The sequence below is a fragment of the Meriones unguiculatus genome, chromosome 11, assembly GCF_030254825.1.
Source record: "Meriones unguiculatus strain TT.TT164.6M chromosome 11, Bangor_MerUng_6.1, whole genome shotgun sequence".
Classification (NCBI taxonomy): Eukaryota; Metazoa; Chordata; class Mammalia; order Rodentia; family Muridae; genus Meriones; species Meriones unguiculatus.
In genome coordinates this window covers 32,842,450-32,864,817 of record NC_083359.1, presented here as the reverse complement: position 1 = coordinate 32,864,817, position 22,368 = coordinate 32,842,450, and the positions used below count along the sequence as shown (strand labels likewise).

Here is a 22,368-nt window from a genome sequence, read left to right as displayed (position 1 = left end):
TCTAGGTATAGAAACTCTATTCTCTGCTCTTTATTCATTTATTTTGAGTCAGGGTCTTCCTATGTAGCCCCGACGGGCCTGAAACTTGCCATGTATACCAAGCTGGCCTTGAAATCAAAGGCATTCACTGTTCTGTGCCTCCTGGGGGCTGGGATGAAAGGTGAGTGCCACCATAGGGGACTACATTTTCTATTTTAAAGCCTGAAACACTTTTCAGAGGCGGCTCTTCTCATCTATGATTATAATTTCACATATTGTTTAGCATAGAACCCAAGGAAGAGGCAAGGGTAATATTATGCACCAACTCACACAATCCCACAGCAACCTGTCAGAGTGAGTATTTATATTCTCTTTTGTCCTTTTACTGGTGACAAAAAGAAGCTTGGGAACTTTAAGAACCTGGCTGGCTACCCAGCTTTTAAATCGAAGAGATGAGTTTCAAATCCAAGTTTGTCTGAGTACCACACCTAAGCTTAAACGGCTTCTTTTATTTAAAAAAAAAAAAAGGTACTCACAGTCTTGTCCTATTTCACAGGGATTATTAAAAAGTTGGATTATATGACATGTTCTATTAAATAATCAAAAGAAAGAAAGATGCACCATTAACCACACATTTCTGGGTGGGGATGTGAAGTGAAAATGGGAAGGGGAGCACGTGGGTTTCCTTCTTGGTTTTTCCTCTACCAGTGGGGAAGTGCCAGTGATGAGCAGAAGTTACAACTGAAAACAATCCTAAATCAACCAACTCTCTTCAACACTAATCTAGTATGGGGGGTGGGGGCAGATCGCAGATCGCATTCCCTAAATTCAGAATACCAGAGATCTAGTGCAGCACTTTACTCTGGCTTCGTGAGACATTCATTTGTAAGGCAGTGGTTATTTAGATTTAAATGGATCATTGAAGCTTATTTGTTCTAAGACTTCTGGGTGTATTTGTGTTGAAGGTTCCCTGCTGGTAGCAGTTCTTGCCTGGACCAGCATTAAAGGCAGAACTCCCTCCCCTTGGTGGGGTCCCCTGCTCTCTGCCTGACTTTAGCTGGAGAGTCTATAGACACAGATTCCCCTAACCACACTTGATATAAGGCCCCTCCCTGCTAACTCTTCCCTCCCTGCACCTATATGTTAACTAGGTACTCAATATTCTATTCTTATGATAGGAGCATGCTGTATAATGCAAATCAAGCATCCTGGAAGTGTCAGGTTCCAACCAAGTGTGTACACCTCTTCTTGGAGTTTCCACCCGCTCCCCCAGAGGTATATAACATTTGTTCTCTGGAGTTTAATTTGAACTAGCTATCAGGTGTTCCTGGGGTGTGTGATCCCTCTATGGTTCTTTCTGGCCATTCCAGGAAGGCTTCTCTTTTCCTGTTCCTCCTGACTTCCTGGGCTGTGGGGAAGCATCCCTAAGGCAGGAGGAGAACCAACTTACTTGGGATAATAGAGACAGCTCGGTTGTTAAGAGTGTGTACTATGCTAGCAGAAGATCCAACTTGGGTTCTCAGCTCCCATGTTAAAACTGCCTGTAATTCCAGCTCCAAGGGGTCTAACACCTCTGGTCCCATTAGAACTACACTCATAAGTGTTGGTGCACATGTGTGCATGTGGACACACAACCCCACACCCTCACATACAACCAAAAAATAAAAAATAAAAATAAATCTTTTTGAAAAATCTGGTTGCAGCTTCTGAGTAACTACTCTGGTGAGAGATAGAGGTTTGATTAAAATCCAGTGTTAAAGCTTACCAGGAGCTGCATTTTCAAGGGTTTTAGCCTTATTGATCATATTTTACACTTTGCCTACTTAACAGATAAAAGGCTCCTAGGTTTACAATAATTCGCAAATGCTAATGAAGCCATGGGATCTTACCAACCACCAATGACCATGAGCAAACACAATTCACAGAAGCCAAATTCAATAATCTCAAGTATCAGCAGCTCCCCATTACATACTGTTGCTCAGTTCAGAGGGTGGAATATGATGACTATTGTCATGAGTGTCGTTACTAAAAGACTGAAATTTCCAAATACTCAGAAAGAGCTACTGTGCAGGAGTTATCACTTCAAAAGAGGCAGAACAGCATAAGGCATGCTTTTTGGGCTTCTGTGTAGTTGCTCTCTTCTCTATTAGCCATTTTCATTAAGCATCACCAACCGCCTCACTCTGGAATACTTCATCAGCCATTATTAATGTCAAATCCAAAGGGCTCTCCTCATTCTTGATCCTAGTGACTCCCCTTGCCTTGGAGTATTCAGCCACCTTCATGCACTCCCCTCCTCCTTTGCAAACTCACCTTCCTTAGATTGCCTCCGAATAGAAAGCTTTTTCTAGGAACCTGTCCTTGATCCTCTGCAGATGTCCCTCTGCAGGACATCTCACGTGCTGACACAGCCCCCATTACACGCTATGGGTGAGGATTCCATCAGTTTTCTAAGGCTCACAGCACACCTTGTTTCACCTCAAGCATGTATAAGTGCTCACCATATATCTTTACAGTAAAGTTCAAGAAAATTCCCACTCAACACCTTCCAAAACCAAAGTATTTCTCTGTAGTGTTTTCTCCTCCTCATTTCTCTTGTTTTGACTTTCTTCTAAGCTTGTCCTCCCACTTCTGCTCCTTAGTATCACTTGGCATCCTTCATCTCTCCATGTGCCCTTCAGTCCACTGGTAGATGTTGCTGTCAAGTGACTTGCAAAACTCTCTTTACACATTCTTTCTCAATGAAGACACTATTAGCTACTAACCTCCTAATTCTTTTAGTTCCCTGCTTCCCAACATAGATCCCAGTTAGATCTCTAAATATAAACGTAATCAGCCCACTCCTTTGTTATTAACCTTTAGTGACCACATGCTTTTCTTGGAAAGTTAAAATGCATTTACATTCAGTTAATATTAAGTTTTCCAAATGCTGGCTATACTGCCTGCCCTCTTCTGTGAAAGAGAAGTCTTAAGTCTCCCTCCAACCCTACCAGCAAATTGACATCTCTGAATCCACTGCATTTCTGTATCTTTCATCTTAATAAGCTACCATTTCTCTTCTACATTTCACAGTCTTCCTCTAGTTTAAGGCCCTGCCCTAGCACTGACCTTTTTGTTCAACTCTTAATCATATGATAATATGTGCAGTGCTATCAAGCTCGGTTCAAACATTTCACTCATCCACTCATATTTTTATGTAGGTACATCCATTTTACCAAAGGAAAAATGCAGGCTCACAGTTGATGTAATTTTATGTTTCCCACAGGCTGCCGAGAGACAAAGCTAAAGCCCTACCTAATGGTCTCATTCCACAGAAATGGACTTAATTACTGTGCCATTCTCTTTCCCATCACCATGTAGCTCTCTTTCTCCCTGCTAGGATATGAGATACTGGAGGGCAGGGATTATGTGAAATTTATCTTTGTATTTCCAGTTCCCAGCATGTAGTAGATATTCAATAAATGTTTGATGACTTGTGTTCAGCATGAGAGATGTTGCAGTGTTCTCCCAGACTGAACAGCACTCTGCCCCATAGACCACGATGGGCTTCTTGCGTATTTTTGATCCCCCATCTCACTCTGCTCATCCTGGCTCATTACAGGCTTTGATCCCTCTCAACTCCTTTTATCATAAACTCTGTGAGTCTGGGATGGTTGCATTTCTCTATTTACTGGATTAGACTTCTTAATTAATATTTAACTTCCTTTCCTTGAAGAGCGAAATGAAAGCAAAAAATGAAATCACCTTCTAGAATTCACTTTTGATATACAAGGCAGACCTCCCACTTGTGACAGGTTCCCAGAAAGAGGACAGCCACACTAAGTGAAAATGATCTAATCTCCATCGCCTTGAGTGTTGGATCAATGCAAGCGCAGGGATTTACATTTTCTGCCCAAAGGACTCGATGGCCAAGGGTTATGAAGGAGACTGAGAAATCAAATTTAATCACTTGAATGTGATAAATCTATAAACTTTAAAGCAGTCTAAACTGATTAAATACAGCGACAGAGAAAATTATTTTTAAACAGTAATATAAAAAAATAATCATGCTATACAGAGAGTGCTCCCTGTGTGAACGACTCTGTGCTGAGAGCCTGAAATGCTTCATCTCAATTAATAACCAGGAAAAGGAAAGTGCGGTTTCAATCCTGACCATTTTACCGATGAGGAAACTATGGGTTTCAGAGTTTGTTAAATTTGTCAGGTTCATAAAGCTGATGATAGATAAAACCAAGACTCAAATACTGACAGCACCTAAAATCATATACCATATACCATATGAGGTGGTACACACCAGTTATTTCAGCCCTGGGAATGTGAAGACAGGAATTTCAGGAATTCAAAGTCACTCTTGGCTTTGTAGCAAGTTGGAGGAGAGCCTGAGCTTCAGGAGGCCCTGTCTAAAACAATATCAAAGAAACAAAGTTCCTATATAGTTAGATCTATTCACCACCCTGCCTTGACTCCCTCATATTCCCATCAGGGGAAATGGTACTGACACACGTGATGCATTTAGATGGCTCTGCAAATGGCTAGGTACTGGACAACTATGTGAGGGTTCATGTTCTCTACTCTTTTTCACTTAAGCACCTCGCCTCCCCCACTTAGATGTTACACAGTCAAAGTGCGCGGAGTGATTATACTTATTAGATTTTCTTCATAGGGACAAATTGGAAGCTGAAAGGAGGTCACGGGCACAGGTAGTGCAGTTTATCTAGGGGAGACAGTGATAATGAAATCTTTGATGTTTTGAAAGCATTGAAGCTCACTTAATGGATTCTAGAGAAAATGATCCTGAGTCATGGTTTGGAGCATGCATTTTCCTGATTCAAATTTCATAGCAGCAAAGGTATAGGAGATCAACTTGGCATTCTGGCATGTTTTAAGGGCAGATACCGTGCCTTAACCTATCATTTCAGCAGGGATAAAAACACAATCTCATACCTTATTATAGGAGATCTGTAGTTTTTTAGAAGGCGAGAAACGATCATCTCCTTGTTCCTTGTATTTCCCTGGATTTACTAATTCACAAGGCTATTAATTATCTTCAAAATAAGGAGGATTGGTGGTCTCATCTTAAAGCAAGGGCACACGCAAATGCAGTGCTACTGTTATAACATCATGTTTTCCATGGGTTTCACACTCGCCCTTATAAAGTGCAATGAAAGCACTGCTTGTGTGTGCTCATTCGTTTGCAATCTTAGGATATAGCTGTGGTTCAAAGGCATCCCCTAAAATTCATGTATTAGAAACAGAATCTGGAGAGTAAGATGTTTGGGGTGGTGAATCAGGCTAAGAGCTGTTTAGCACTCATCTACTGTCACCGTTCTGAGTTTGCGTGTCCTACAAAGCAGAGCTGGCACCTCTGGCTCTGTGACTTGTTGTGTGCAACTTGTTCGTCTTCTACCAGACAGTGAAAGAGCAAGAAGGTCTTGTGTCAGCTGTGGTTTCCTCAGCTTTGTACTGCTCACCTCAAGAGCTGTGAGACATTTTTCTAAATTACCTGGTCTGTGCCACTTGGTCATAGTAATACAAAAGAAAATTAAAGTAAATGTGTGCTATGAGTATTTTGAAACTCACTCCGCGGCATCTAATGTAAAAATGACCCAAGACTTCCAACAAGTGGTTTTGCTAAGCCTTCCCTGATCGTCTATTCTTTCTATATACATCTTCTTTTCTGTCATTCCTTCATCCCACTGTCTCCCCTCTTACTGTCTTTCTCACCCACAGTTTTGTGATTCATCTTGCAAACTAAAGCTCCCATTGCTACAGAAACACAGATATATGGTACCTACCTGAGAGTTCCTTCCTATTTCCTAAGAACCCAGTTTCTTGTCCTAGAACATGACTCTATGACTTAGCCTGACAAGCTGATCTCTGCCTTAAACTAGGGAAATGGATTGGGAGTATTTATCCAGGCTCATCCGTACAACTGAAGAAATAAGTAATATACATTTTGGCTTGCCCTTTTACTCCCATCATCAAACATTCAGGGATGCTCCAGACAGCTGTGTTTTCTGTCTGTTAATATGCATCACCTTCGTTTCTGGTCTTACACTATTTCTTGTTGTGTCTATTATACCTGTGCATACAGATAGCTGAGATGTATCTGAGTATACATCCAGCATTCCTATTTCACTGAAAATACTGCTCTTCCCTAGGTCATCACTGAACCCTCAGTATTCTGAAACAGTGCCAACATTTTCATCCTGTGCTCTCCTACCATTGGTAATGATTATTAAAATCGGTATATCCTGTCCCTTGTTGAGGTGCTTGGCACCATGCTTCTGCAACAATCTTGGGACATGCTAAGCATTGCATGTCTCACTACCGGGGACATTACTCACTAACTCCCAATATCGCTGTCACTACTCCCTTTGCCATCATGCCGTTACCCTTCATTTGGGAATAACTTAAACTTCTTGTCACTCTTTTAGGTCATGAATGTCTTGTGTCCATAGCTGTTTCTATTATGATACTAAGATAGGCAATTCTATCAAGATGTACTTCTTCCTTTGGACTGCTTCTACCACTGATCCTACCTTTTACCAAATCCCAGAAATTCACAGGTCATCATCATACCTTGTCACTGTTGTTAGCTACAAGTGTTCCTTCGTCTCAGTTGTTGGGTTTACCTTACTAGTTTATATATCTCTTGTAGCTTGACCTCATCAGATTTCACTATACCTCCAATCAACTGATTATATGATGGTGTAGTCTTCTTTATCTTATCTTTGTTGGGCTCAGATTCATAGTAGGTCATTACATAATCACTTACCTACTTGCCGCCTCATGCTCTCTAACATTTAGGTTGGCAGAATAAGAGCAATTATTAAACCGCACTCTGCTTATTCGTTTGTCTACATTTGTTGGTAGAGTGTTGCTCTAAATACATACGTGCACCCTTGGAAAATAGCACCCTCCCCTCTCCTACAACTCTGCAAACTCCTTTCTTTAAATTTCTAATACCTTCTCCGTGTTCTCCTAGTTGATGACAATAATTTCCATTTCACTGGGAAAACTGAAGGAACGCATAAACATCCTAGGCGGTTTGGATATACCTACCTATCCATATTTTTTTTCTCCATTTGTCATAGGTTAACTTCTGTGTTCCTGTTCTCATAGAATAGCTCCCTCACTCAGCCAAACATGATTTAGTCTCTATTCACCCTCCAATAACACACACACACACACACACACACACACACACACACCACACTCTGAAGGTCATCCGCTTCAGTTGATCCACCAACTCACAAGGTACCTTCTAGAAAATTCCTCAAAGATACAATCACAAATAATGTTTAATCAGCTGTGTGGATATCCTTAGCACAATAAAGTTGACATAAAATTAACAGTCATACCATTCTACCATATTACACGAAGACACCTGTCAGATCTATTTATGTTCCTAGAGGACTATTTCTTATTAAATTAAGTTTTTCTTTCCCTTTTTCCTTAGAATTATTAGGGCTTTCTAGTACAATCGAAATCACAAAAGACAAGAAAAGTAAAGAAACAAGAAATTTTGGGCAGAGAGATTGTGCAGCCACATCAAAATAGATGGTCACCAGAAACCCTAACAAAAATCACATATACAAGAATGATGCAGAGAACTTAGGTATACAGCACAGTTTCCACTGTGCTTGTGTACCCTTACTCTCCTACCTAACATCTAATGACTACTCAGAGTTTTCTTCCTGTCTTGTCTCAACCTTTCTCCTTTGTTGAATTCATCTGCTCCCATGAATATATAGAAATATTGTTATGCTATTGATTCTCACACTGACAGGTCTGGCCCCAATCTGTCCTCCAGGTTTTATTTTTCATAACGACACAACTATTTACACTTCTACCTGGTTGTCTTACTTCATGAGGAAAACTATGACTGAGCCTCACCAATCACCATATTCTCCAGGCATTTGCTAACTCAGGGCTTTAGAATCTAATACCTAAAGTTAAAAATCCTTAGCATTTCTTTTTCATCAGCTTCTATAGTCTCACCACTGTTGTTTTGAATAGTCTGTCTCTAAAATATATCTCCAGTTGTTCACTGCTCAGTTCTGGTGAAGGCTGTACTATTTCTTCCCCAAATCTAGAAGAAATGGGTCAATAACATGCTAAAGAATTCTAACAGAAGACAGGTCACACTCATCCAGAGACTTGCCATGATTTCACAGAGGTTCTGAGCTCTTAGAAACTTCTTTCATGATGCCTGGGTACATTATGGATATGCAGGTGTATGTGTAGCCACATAAGCTAAATAGGATAGACAGACAGGAAGGAGAAAGGAGTATTCTCTAGAAAGAATAAATATCCCACTTGGGCTGCAACCGAAAATGCATTTAGAAGAGAGGTAGGAGCAAGGTCTAAAAACATAAATTGGACTATATTGTGGAGGGACTAAAATACCACAGTGGGACAGATTAAGTTGATTTGTGGACTTCCTGCCTTCACAACGTACCTTGTTGTTCCTAGTCATAAATGTGCATCAGCGGAAATGGAAGACAACCTGTATTCTCTTAATTGTGCTGTATTTCACTGGGGTCTTTACCATTCTGAATGTTCAAAGGGATGCCCCGGAACACAGAGAGTTTTCTGTATGTATTTTCCCCTATAACATCAATTATTAAGCAGTGCAGTATATTAGCACAGCCATATGCTTATTATAATAGTAATTGCTTCCACATGATTATTTTCAGAGTATTTCCTTCTGTAGTGAGATATTTATCTTGCATGTAGAACTACCTATTTTGTAAAAAAAAAAAAAAAAAAAAAAAAAAAAAAACCCTGTCGCAGGAACACCACTGTGTTTATGATTACTAACCTCATTGAATCAAAGGCGCCATAGATGGAGGAAGTTTTAAGAATAGTTAATACATCATTTGCTGAATTCTATCTCTTCAAGGTGCCCGGCAGGTTATCTTAGTAGATGTGAATTTTCTTTCATTGTGCAGAATGCAATTCTATCCTTGTGTAGTTATAAATTAACAATCTGAAATGAAGTCCTGCATTCTAAACAACTACTGAAATATTTAATATGAAAACAAAACACCCACTCTCCTCAGGGCTAACTCCTCTTCAGCCATTTTAAGCAGCTGTTTCACTAGCATTCTCCCTGTCTCTCTCCTCCCCTCTCCCATCTCTCTTTTCTCTCTTTCTTCCTACTTCTTTCCTACTTAATCTTTCCATCTCCTTGTTTCTTTCCTCTCTCCTTTCCCTCTGTAACCTTTCTTTTGGATTTCATGCCTATAAATGAATATTTAAAGCATCTATATAGATAACAAGAAGCAGCAGGACTCCCTGTTGTCATTGTAAAAAGTTAGTACAAAGTAAATAAAAGAGAAGACTTGTTTTCATATTTTGCCCTATGGAGAATTACAAGTAATAAGATACAAATTGATACAGTCAGTGAGTACACAGGAAGTTGTTCATCCTTGCTCATTAATATAAATGATGAGTGGAATTAAAACATTTTTTATCTATCAAGTAGAAAGATGCCAATGTCAGTTTCTTGTGACTCCCAACCACAGCGACCTGTGCAGCAGGCAGCTCTCACGGTGTCTGTGTAAAAATTGTGTTCCCATCAGGAAAGTGATCGAAAGTATAGGAACCAGCCACACCTGAATGTTCTAATTCTTTTAGGGCTTTATCCAGGAAAATATTCAAGGCTGCTCTTTATTGTGTTTATAACAGAATGAAGCTAAATATTCAATAAAGGAAACTGTAAAAATATACTAGTCCAAAAATACACCATGTGCTCTTTAATTTTTGCCAAAAAGAGATGCCATTTACTGTGGACAAAGAACTACGTAAGGATTTATAAACTGTGATATAAGCTCAGAGAATATATTCAGATCTTAAGCCCTCTCTTTATTATTCATTTATTTCATTTAAAAATGCTGAGAATTAAATGAAAAGCTTTGAGCATGGTATGCCAATGTCCTACCATTGAGTTACACTCACAGCCTTCTTTGTAACATGACAAAGAAACAGATTGAAAAACACATGCATGAATTTATAGACTATGATTATCTCTGATACAAAACGATAGGTTCTTTTATTCATCTTATATTTAGATATATGATGTACTCGCACATGTTTTTAAAATATATTTCATGCCAACATGTCACATATTTTCTATACAGGTGTATATAGCCCATATGCATATATATCACAAAAAAGCTATAATAAAAAGCAGCTTATGGAATATGTTAATGTCTTACCTACATAAGAATTTAGCAGTAATCTGATTTTGTTGTACTTTTAAAGTCTATATTTGACTGAGACTCTTTCCTTTTCTCTCCTTTTTTTTTTCTTTCCTTTTCATGAGACAGGGTTTTCCTGTACGTAGCCCTGGCTGTCCTGGAACTTGTTTTGTAGACCAAGCTGGGCTTAAACTCAGAGATCCACCCGCTCTGATACCCAAGTACTGGGATGAAAAGCATGCACCACCATGGGCAGATCGAGAGAGACAGTATTTTCAAACAGGTTACACAGGACATGATATACATAGTCTTCTTAAATAGGAAAAGTTAAAACTATCAGAAATAATTTCACATCTTACAGAGTTAGGAAAAATAACAGGATATACTCCAAATACTAAACTATGGGTGTCAAAAACATCATGAAGATCAACTTAAAAAGAAAGAAACAAACAGTAAAGGCAAAGTAGAAATCTTGTAAGAAACATAAATAGATTCCTTTCAAGCCTGATTAAAAAACATGAGAGATAAAAATATCAAAGATTAGTGATGAGAAGGGAGACATAACTATAGTTACAGGAGCAATTAAGCAAATTGCATGAGAAGATGACTCATGAAGCAAACAGCAAAACTAATCTTCAAGAAACCATACTCCACCTGGAACAGATCTAGCCAAGGTTCACCCACAACACACTAAATATTCCCATGAAAATAATATTATGACCATTTTCCTTATACAGAGCAATATTTGATTTTATTTATTAACCATTTTACTAATGATTGTAAACACAGGCATGGCAGCCGTTGTAACATTGTTTTGAGAACACGAGCAAACAAAGATCCATCATTAGCTGTGTTTCCCATCTTGAGTATAGAATTAGACGCCTACTCCAGTTTTCTTATAACTTATCTTCAACCTATGTGCTTCTTAAATATTACTCCCTTAATTAAAAATATTTGCAACATCGCCAGATTTTTGGTTTCTTCTGTTTCAAATGCCAAAAAGCTGGTGCATTTATTAATGAGGGGTTCCTAGCTTCCTCCTAGGTGCAGGAAGCTTTGCTTTCATAAATCACTCATTCTAACTATATTACTTTCCTAGTCATACACAAGAATATAGGTATATTATATATATTTATAAATATGCAGTAGGTATGTGATGTACATATTATCCTCTCTAAAAAGATTAAACAGATGTCAGTCACCTGGTTTTTACACATGAACTAATGTATTTCTACTGCTTTCCAATAAAGTTATTGTGTCCCTCTTTGTAAAGTTATTATTTAACTACAGTCGAGAATTTCTGGAAGACTGAATCCTTCAAAATATCATCAGGAATCCTTCAAACCATCACCCTAATGGTTATTTGTAGTCACCGGACTTACTTGCATTTGTTCATTTATAATATCCATCATCCCATTTTTACTAATATAAGTCCTAATTGCTTTTTAACCTATCCAAAACATATATTTCCAAAGCTATGTTACTCCAATCAAATACAAAGACAAAAAAATCCCTATGAATTCATGTGGGTGACTGATTTCATTAATAAACAATGATGTGAAAACTTTTTATCTATTTGGAAAAGGAGTAAAAGTCAATGGAGAAAATAGAATAAAAATTGTATAAAATTGTTAAACGTATGGTCAATTTACATCACTATAAATTATATGTAAGGAGATATAATGTTTTGCCATGAGATAAGGGATTGTCTGATTATTCTAAAAACAGATTGGATGCCCAGACTCTAATTCACAGGAAACATAGTATTTAAAATATTTCGACACATTTTTATATCTACATAAATATGTATCAATATTTACATGCTTGTAACACTTACCTTTCTGTGTTTATATGGCTCATGTGTGTAAATATGTTCATATATGCTGTGTGCTTTAAAACATACTAAAAATCTGAAATTTTATGAATTTTATGAGAGTAGAATGAAATACTAAAACTAGGTAATTTTAAGGTGAAGTCTTGCTGTTTTCAGGGTTGGGTACAAATATTTTCAAAAAGAGGAAAGAAAGGAAGAAAGAAAGAAAGAGAGAGAGAGAGAGAAAGAAAGAGAGAAAGAAAGAATTTCCTGACTCTTCTGTTTAATACAAGCAGAACTACTGCTACTTGTGACTCTTTTCTAGTCCCCTCAGGTAAATATAAACCTTCCACCAAGATAACCCTTAATTCATTATAATGCAAAGAATGCTAATCCAACAATCTCAGTTCTGTCTCATTACTAAATAATCTTATATTTCAATTATCTCTTCTCCATCATATGTATTCCTGGAATACATATGTTTACTGTGGGCTAGAAAGACCCACTCAGGACTAATCCTGGGCTTCTACTAGTGAGAACTTTTTTAGCTTGTGAAACATCATTTTTCTCTTCCACTTGTTCACAATTCAGCATTAGGCAGCCTCTCCCTAAGTCTTTTCTTCTGCAGAGTGCTTGAGGCTTGATGACGATCAATCTATACCTGACTTTGTAGTCTTTCACTTCATATTATTGGACTCTACAAACATAACAGAAAATATGACATACAGCTGAAAATAATTAATACTGTCATTTTCTTCCCCTTGTATATGGTTTTCTCCCCCAAAGCCCTGGCATTTCCTGAACCAGGAATGGCAGCTAAATTTTAAAGTAAAGATTCTGTCCTTCTCTTTCCTAAATTCCCACTTAAAAATACTTTCATATTAAAATAGATCTAAGTATATGTGTTAAACACTTCTAACCTTGACATTTCAAAATTTAAAAGCATCTAGTTTTGGGAGATGGATAGGGCATAGTTACCTCAGGCATATACTCATAGTGATATACAATTATATTAGCACTTTATAAATTAAATAGATATTTATTCAGTTCAGTTTTATCTGAAACACTATATCCCAAATGACTTACAACTATTTTAGAAATGTGGCATACCAGTACCAAACCCACCTTGCTGAGGAGCCAAACCTACAAATCAGAATTACCTCTGTTGTAAGCATATTTTTTAAAAGTTCTGGCCTCTAGTCTGCGTTTTATAGTTTTGAGTTCTCTAATATGCATAAAGTTTGTACTTAGGTCAAGGTTGTTAACTAAAGTATGTACATGCATTAAGGAATGTGAAATAATGGAGTAGACTCCAGAGAGCTCCGGTAGCCTCAACAATATGGACCATGTGTACATCAGCTGCCTGTATTATATCTAACCCAGATTTGTCCAGAGAAAATGCTGGAGCCAAATTCCTCATGTTTTGGGAGGAATCAAAAATAAAGACCCCTTCCTTTCTTTTTCCTTGCAAAATTAAAACAATTTCTAACCTATCATATCTCACTGTACACTGTGTTTTTAAACTGCACTGACCAAATACAGTCTCTACATGGGCTGTGTTAAATGTGAAGACTACAATGCACAACCCCTGTTCATGATTCTCCCATGAGTCACTCATTTCTGTCTTGTGAGTCCTCTGACGTAATTTAAACTGGAGGTAGGGAAACCAGGTAAGGGCATTTTCTAGGCAGTCTTTCAACTAGCATTAAATAGCACTCAAAATTAAATGTCCACTTGTTTGCAATTTCTATTCTACTTACAAATCTATTAGTTGGAAGTTTCTTCTTCCAGTTGCTGCATCCCAGGTTACAAAAATGCATGACTGAAACATCTCATTTTACGTCAAGTGTTCTCAGATCCCTTTTAGTTTAATATTATTTTGAATGCAGGTTCATCCTGATTTATTTGTTTGCAGAAAATTTGTATTCTCTTAACTTTGACTCATTATCAAAGTTGATTTGACGATACTAATACTTGATTTGTGGTACATATTTTCCACCTCTTAATTTAATTTGATTATTGACAAACAACTGAAGAGAAACATGACAAATAATAGGGGGAAGAAGAAGAAGAAGAAGAAGAAGAAGAAGAAGAAGAAGAAGAAGAAGAAGAAGAAGAAGAAGAAGAAGAAAGAAGTTAGTTTTTTTTTTTTTTTTTTTTTTTTTTTTTTGACCAAAGATCTTCCAGTTGTGCTCTGCCAGAAACATCTACCAGAGATACCTTCAGATCCTCCCCAGGCCATTGAATGTCAAAGCATAAATACTTTGGACATGGCAGTTTAAAGCCCAATGATCACCTGCCCATCCTAATGTCTCCCTGAAGACCTTGAGATTACATGCATAATAAGCAGGTTGCCCTTGCCAAAAGTAAAGCTCATGCTTCATTTTATTTATTGTATTCATTGAATGGAGCACATTGCTTGATTGACCCTGGGAGCATTAACAGACTTGAAACAAAATACCAAAGGTGTGTGTGTGTTTGTATATATATGTATATATGTATATGTATGTATGTATTTAAAGACCATGCTACTGAGGTTAATAAAGTGAAATGTGCAGTAATGAAGAGAGGCATTTAGCTTACGTTCCTAAACATCCTTTTTCTACTTTAAAGTACCATGCATATTGTTTACTTTCCTAGTAGTTTCACTCTTTAAAGTCACACAGGGACATCAGCAGAGCATCAGCCTTTTACCTCTACCTGCGTATCCAGCCATGTAACCACCGGCAACTTTGGATTCTCTTTCTGACTCTGCAGAACTTTTATCAGCTATGAATGATTCTTGTGACAATCATGTATTTCTTACTCTGCTTAAAAATTTCTAAACACTAAAAGGGTTTTTAAAGTTTCTACTAATAGACCTTCACAGACTTGGACCTGTCATTGAAATGGGATCATTCATTCATTCAGGAATTTTAAGACTGTAGACATTTATTCCCATGCCCTTCACTGTTTCAATCTATTTTTAGCCCATTTAACACATTTCTTTGTAATTCTTACTTTTTACAAATTTGTGAGTATAAGAAAAAGATTTAAAATTATTTTAATTAATTGTCATCAAAAAACTTGAATGTTGTTCTGTTTTAGTTTGTGTGTGTGTGCATGAAACTGTTTTTAAGAAATTCAAATATGTTCTTTATGTTCCATGGACAAATTCTTTGGTTTATTATTTGACAGTTTTACATGTTTATGGATTATACTTCCGTAGTTTATACCCCTAGAAACATCCCTCATGCTCCTGCCTTCCTTGATGAAACCCTTTGTCTCAAGAAGTCTCCATATAACTTTCATATTGTGTGTGTCTGAGTATCTGTCTGTGTGTGCCTCTCTGTGCTTGTCCTTGTATGTGTCTGTCTGTGTTGTGTTCATGTGTTTGTCTTTCTATCTGTGTATCTGTGTGTGACTGTATGTATGTCAGTGTATGTGTCTGTTTCTCTATGTGTTTGTGTGTGGGTTCTTATGTGTGTGTCTATCGATCTGTGTCTGAACCTGTGTGTGTGTATCTGTCTATCTCTGTGTGTGTCTGTATGTATGTCTGTGTATAATATGTGTGTGTAAATGTCTTTGTGTGTGTGTGTGTGTGTTTGTGTGTGTGTATCTGGGTAAGTGTCCATATGCGTGTCTGTGTGTTTGTGTCTGTATGTGCCTGTGTGTACCTGTGTGTATTCTTCCTCTTTTAATCATTGTTGTTTGTGCACATAGACATGAGGTGATTTCCTAGAGCTTGGGCTACTTAGGCTACTTTTCATGGGAGCAACACTGAAGAAAATGATACTCTCAACCTCAGCAAATATGAACTGCTAAGAGTTCACACAGGAAGGAAGGAACAGGGCCTCATGTGTTGCTCCATGATCCATGCTATGGGAATTTTTGCCACCACTGAACTGTTTTTCTTTCTTTCTTTTTTTTTTAAGAGCAAAAATATAAGTCTTGGTTATGTCTGCCCCTGATTGGCAGTTTCTGTGTCTGATTTAGGCATCCTCCGTAAATGTCACTGTGAGAGAAGAGAGAAGAAATGAACACACTGGGTTGTAAAATACCAAACAACTGTTTGCGTAGACAGATTAATAAAGAAGGGGTGGAAACTGAAGCCTTATGTGTATACTCACTGAAGGTGCATTTGAGTACTACAGTTTCTAGAGAGGTAACTTTTTAGTGTAAAAGAAGCTTGTTTGATGGGAACAGTTAAATTGTCCCCAAATTAAAGAACACCCTGCCTTCCTTGCAGTTCATATTTCTCATTACAGTGACCAACAGGAAGCACCTGAGCACGTGCTGCTCTACTGTAGGCACAGGGACGCTGCCATCATCCACCAGGAGCACACATCATCTACTGACGTACGCATGCGCCCCATACAGCCTCCATGTACCAAAAACCAGCATTTGTGAAGTATAATGAAATATTAGCATTTATGTCTTCAAACTCAAAATGCATTACAAATCTCTGAGCAGATAACTGAGGAAAATGAGTAGTATTCTTATTCTGGTACCAAGGGAAGGGGTTGTGTATTTCTTAATGTCTTTGCCAATACTCCATTAAGTTTTCTGTAATTTCAGACTTTGTATTCCATAGACAAGTTTTTCTTCCTCTTTTTTTTTTTCTTTCTTTCTAGATTTCCAATAAAGGATTTCTACTAGGATTATGCTGAAAAGACAAAGAGAGAGAAGGGGGGGGCAGAAAAAAGAGAGAGAAGAAACCCCATGGATATTTTTAAGTCCCCAAGGTGAAGAAACCGCCTAAGGGAGTCAAGAATACCTAGACCAGATTTTTCCAGTGTGTGCTGTACTGCATCTTTAAGGAGGCAATTAGGTATTCTTGTGTATTAGTGACTGCCCCATTTTCTCCACAACTCAGGTGATACAAAGAGCCTTCAAGAGGCCATATTTTAAGTGAGACATTTATTGCTGAAGAAAAAAAAAAATGTATGATTCTAATTTAAAGTCCCTGGGAACTCCCTTTGTACAGATGCCGGCAGGTTTCACACTGGAAAACCTAACTGCTCTCAGCTCTCATTGTCATTTCTAGCCAAGCCATCATTAGCTGCAAGCCAGAGTTAAAGAACCTGATAAGAGCCCCTGAACCCAAGGGTTTTTATCTATTTAAAGCAATCTTCCTTAACCTGGCACAGGGCTAACTACAGACACAATAAGGAGCTGAGAGCAGTGCAAACTTTGTAGCATCTATACCTCAAAAAAAAATAATAAATAAATAAATAAGATTAGGGATGTTTCAAATGTGCTTGAGGCTGTCAGGCTTTTCTTTTTTTTTTCTTTTTTTTTTTTTTTTGGCTTTTCAGTGGGATATTTGTGTCTCAGCGGCACATGGAAATCTCAGTCAATGCTCATCTACAAACAACCATTGACAAACTCAGGGGTTCTATTGCACGATAGGATAGATACACACTTAGAAATCGTGAAAGGGAAGTGGGGTCCTGAAAGCTGTCATTCCTTCTTAATGATGTTTAGCAAAATCACAATTAAGATATTGAAAAGAAGCTTCTAAATAAGCATGGAAATACCTTTATAACCCTAGGTCACACCTTTAAAAAAAAAAATTGCAAACGCAGAACCCTGCAGAAAACCTTCCGGATCCTGTGTCCTTACAATTTAAAAGGGGTTTGGAGGGCTCCTTCCTCAAAGCGCAGATTTCCATGACTTCCCCTTCAAGAGAGGCATACCTAAAAGATTATTGATCAGGTTCTGAAGGACACCGTGTTTATTGTGGAGGGAGCCATTGCTGGGTGCAAGTGTGAGAAATTAATGACGGCTTTGTGAGTGTCCACGCTGTGCTGTGGAACCAGTGGGCAACTGTCAATCTATATGATAATACATTCCCAAACTTCATAAAGTCAGTGATGTGAAAAAGCATCGATTTCTCCGCGAGCTAAACAGAATGTGTCAGAGAGAAAGAGTGAGAAGTTTAGTGAAGTTAACACCCCGGCCTGCATTTTCCTCTCACCTCTCCTTGTGGATCTTGAAGAATGTAGGTTACAACATGTGCAATATTTTATTTTTCTGCCCCCAAGTTAGAAAAAAACAAAAAAACAAACAAACAAAAAAACGACACATTAGACGAATACTTAGAATGTATGAAATATTTAACGATTCTTTCAAAGGGAAAAAGATCATATATCTATTTATTTTAAAATAACATCACCTAGCTTGGTCTCCGTATTGGATATATGAGACAGCTTTAGATACTTCGATTCCTTTGGAATTTGCCAAGAGCACTCACCTACAGAACTGAATAGTGTCTCTAAGTGTGCTTTTCTTGATTGCATTATAACTGGCATCAAGGGGAAAAAATCAAGATACTGTATCAAAGGGTTTAGTTTCTATCAGTATTCAGGGACTTCCGGAGACTTTGCCTGACTACAAAATGTTCAAATACCATGCACTTCAGTAATGATGGATAAAAGAAACTACACCTTGTCTATCAAATGCATAATTCATTGCAAACATTTCCCACCCACAGAAGTTCTAGGTAAATTCAAGACACATTTTTTTTTTAATTTTTTAAATTTTTTTTGTTTTTGTTCACAGGGCTTTAGTGAAAATCTCTTATTGCTTGAGGTTTTTTCAGAGTTGTGTATAAATAATTTAAGAGGGTGGGAAGTCTATAAATATGTGCAAAGAACACAACATAGACAGTTCTTTGTATAACTATGAGAACGCCAAGCACGGGAGATTTTCTCAAATGCCTTATTTAAAATGTGTTGTGTGTTTTTTTTTTTTTATTGCAGTGATTTTGTTTATTAGACAACCAAACCGCTTCCATTTAAACACTGTGTGACCCATGCCGAAGTTTAAAAGAGACACCAGTAAATGGGTTTGATGTATGTTTTCACGGAAACTTTTAAAAGTAATCTCTTACCCAATGAGCCCCTCAGAGGACTGAATGTGCCAACTGCCAGGATTCTGTTAAAAATGCGAAAGGAGTCAAGCGCAAAATTTTCTTGAGTGTTCACCCTGATTAGCTGCAGGAATGAAGCAGTAAGACCTATCATCTCATCTCCAATGAGGAATAAATTATTTTGAAATTAAAAGTAAACTTCAGTGCAACAAAGTGACATCTTTTCAAATACACGTGAATCAACCAGGAAATGCTGTATTTCCAACACAGTTGTGAGACTGAATGGCATTTGGCTATGAGTTACAAGAAACTGCCTGTCTGGAAATTTCTCTTCCTCTTTTTCAATGAAAGGAGATATTTAAGCTTTTCTAACAGAAGTTCCTGAGATTTTACACAAACATTCCTAACTGATATATTTGTAAACATTTTAATGGCAATTCTTTGAGCAAACAGGCAGTCTATTCATAACATGCAGAACATTTGAGATTTTCTTCAAAAGTCAGCTGTACCTAATTTATCTTTTTTTAAAACGTGTTTTTGACTAAACACAGTTCTAAGTCTTGTAGAAATCCGGAAATAAACACCTTATCTCTTTAAGGACTTGTGCAGGCTTCCCTGTATTCTCCCCTTAATGATCAGAACCATTTAATTCTCAAGGTTTCATTAAAACATATCTACAAAGCTGATGGATGGGCCACAGTGATCTGTGATGGAAAATGCGGGAAGCCATTAACCTATATAGGTACTGAGAGGGAAAGTAAACACAGGAGAAGCCTGCTTGGAAGACAAGACACTTCCTATTTGTCATTATTACACCTCAGATCATGGGCTCCAAGGTTGATCTTCCATACGGATATGAGGCATTGCTGTCTGGAAATGAAAGTTGAAGATAAGATAGGGTTCTTCACAGAACTTCATGGGAAAGGGGAAAAAAAGAAAGAAAGAAAAAAAACCTAGTTTGCTATTATACTGAGAAAGAAAATCAATACTAAGACTTAGGAACGTGAGGAAGAGAACATTCTCCAAGGACAGGTTAGAGTTTATCAAGCCGCCTCTTTTATGGTGTTATTTACTTGCTAATAAGACTAAATGACTACACTTGAATAGTGGGTTACCATCAAAATGTGATTTTAAAATTCTCATCTCCAGTGTATGTGCTAGATGGTATCTCATTTGTTTTTTTTTTTTTTTTTTTTTTTTTTTTTTTTTTCCTCCGGCTCAGGCCGGAGAGACAAGGTCAATTTAAAAGTAAAGGGAATGAATGTTTATTTATTTATTTTTTATTTTATTTATTAAACCTCTTAAAAACAAGAAGCACCCCCAAGTCCCCCATAACGTAATGCACAGACCATGGAAAGGTATATAGGAACTTCCCTACCATTGTCGTCATCTGACTTGTTCTCGTTGTCAGAATCGGTCAGAGTAAGGGCTGAGTTCTCGCGGCTGGACAGACCGGAGCTGCGCCTGGATTTTATCCCTCGTCCCCACAGTCTGATGGCGTGCTCTGGAGACATCCCTCCCTCAGTGTCCGAGTCTGCATCAGACCCAGTGCTCAGGGAGTAGCCCTGGTGGAGGATCCCCATGTCGGAACAGTAGCCGCTTCGGTGAGGGGAGGGCTCGCAGATCCCCAACTCCGCCAGGGTGAAATTAGTCCCTAGAATAACGACAAGAGAGAGGGGGTTACAGCGTGGGAAGGATGTGGTGTGTCCCTCCAGTCCAAAGGGTGCCCTTGATTTTTTATAATATACGAGCATAGGCCAGGGCAGACAGGGGTACTCGGTCGATGCTGAGGTGCGTTAGAAATAAATGTAAGTGCGACTCGGTTTAAGTACCTGGTTTCAGAGAGCTTTGGTCACTTAACACTATTGTGAGCCATCAAAGCACTGCGCACCTAATTAGTATATACCAAAGATTTATTTTTGCCCATTTTATTGGCAAATTTTGTTTGCATTAAAAAAATCTTAATTTTCACACATAATATTATTGACGTATATTACAGACAAGGAAACTAGGACCAGAGCATTTAAATGGCCCTTTTGTTTCCGCCATCACTGTGCTGGGATCAGAGGTCTGGGCCACCATTTCTTTTGTCTTTATCTATTTATGTAGTTCATGACATTGGTACAAAGACAGTGAAGCAATTGACTTCTACACTATCAGCAGAGAAAGTCATGTAAGTAACCGCATCATCATGAGCAGGGGACGATTTAAGCATCTCTAAATAAACCAGTCCCCATCACTCATTACTGGAAATCTATGTTAAAACATGATACTCTGAAACACTCCACATACATGGTACCATATTTTAGTTTTCGTGCTAGAGAACATCAGCTATTTTATGAACTTAGTGTTAAAAGGCCCTACCTGCCGCAGGGCGAGGCTGCCAAACCCTGCCCTCCACCAAGAGACCGGGCTTCTCTCCCAGAACCAGACATCTTGGTCCCATAGCCCCTTTTCCTGCCCTTTCTCCTGCTTTCCCCTCTTCCTGCCCTCTCTCTTCCAACCCTCAACCCCGCGGCGTGTGCTCCCCTTTTCCCTCAGCCTCCCTAACTGTTCCCAATAAACTTGCATTTATATAGCATAGCTTCCTCCCTCCATTAGCTCATTCTGTTTTATTTAATCATGCTTCCAATTTGTAACAGACACGTGCACTCTTATTCTGGATTTTTTACTTTTCTTTCTTCACTGCAGTGTGCTCTATCAACAGGTATATTGGACTGTGTGAAGGAAATGAAACCGAATAACACAGTAAGAGTCCCTGCGTAGTGAGCATTGTTCTCTGGAGAGTTAAGCATGCACAAATTGCTGCCACGTAGGGTGGTCATCCACGATCCATGAGGAGGGATGGAAGTCCTTACAGGGTGGAGAGTTGCTATTTTCTCTGAGGACAGTTTGTCAGCTGCTGTGAAAACACTCTGCCCAATGTTTTCCATTCTAGTTTTCATCCTAGCCCCTCACCCCATAGCGATAATCATTCCCTCATCACTGGATGCTAAGAAGCAAGTTTGAGTCTCATTAAGTCTCATGAAAGCGAAGGTACTGACTTCATATGCATCCATTTTATGGGTTGCAAGACCCTTCTCTCTGTTGCAATAACTGGAAATAGTTGTTTAACGTTGGCATTCTGCCATCTTGTCTTCAGAGTCAGTGAAGAACACTCCTTCACGGTCCCTGGATAAATGAAGACAACCTAAACTCAAACACACCTCTTTTTAATTCCACGTGCCGTTATCTCAGCAGTGTTTCCCTCTTTAAATAGAGTATGTATTGAGGCAACCTGGCAAGTAATTTTCCCTCACTCTCTTATTTAGGCTACGATTCAAAGAACTTTGAGGGAAAAGAAGCAAGTCTCCAATGAAATGATGCTTGCATTCAGAGCAACTCCTATACCCACTGGTCCAAGTGGTGGGATACGAAGGCTAAATAAGTGTAGACCAAGAAACAGTAGAAAAATCATGACACCCCTTATTTGTGTATAAAACACATCTGAAAACAAGCTCAAATTACCCTTTGTT

The 22,368-nt window shown here is 38.3% G+C and overlaps 1 protein-coding gene across 10 annotated transcripts in view; it reads right to left on the bottom strand.

Annotated features, from left to right (window-relative positions):
- Tenm2 (teneurin transmembrane protein 2) overlaps positions 1–22,368 on the bottom strand; it is a 1,501,569-nt gene that overhangs the window by 838,543 nt on the left and 640,658 nt on the right. For all 10 annotated transcript variants that reach the window (XM_060363849.1, XM_060363848.1, XM_060363851.1 and 7 more), the window contains exon 4: positions 20,232–20,507. In XM_060363849.1, coding sequence (XP_060219832.1) covers positions 20,232–20,507 — 276 coding nt within the window. The remainder of the gene's footprint in view (positions 1–20,231; positions 20,508–22,368) is intronic.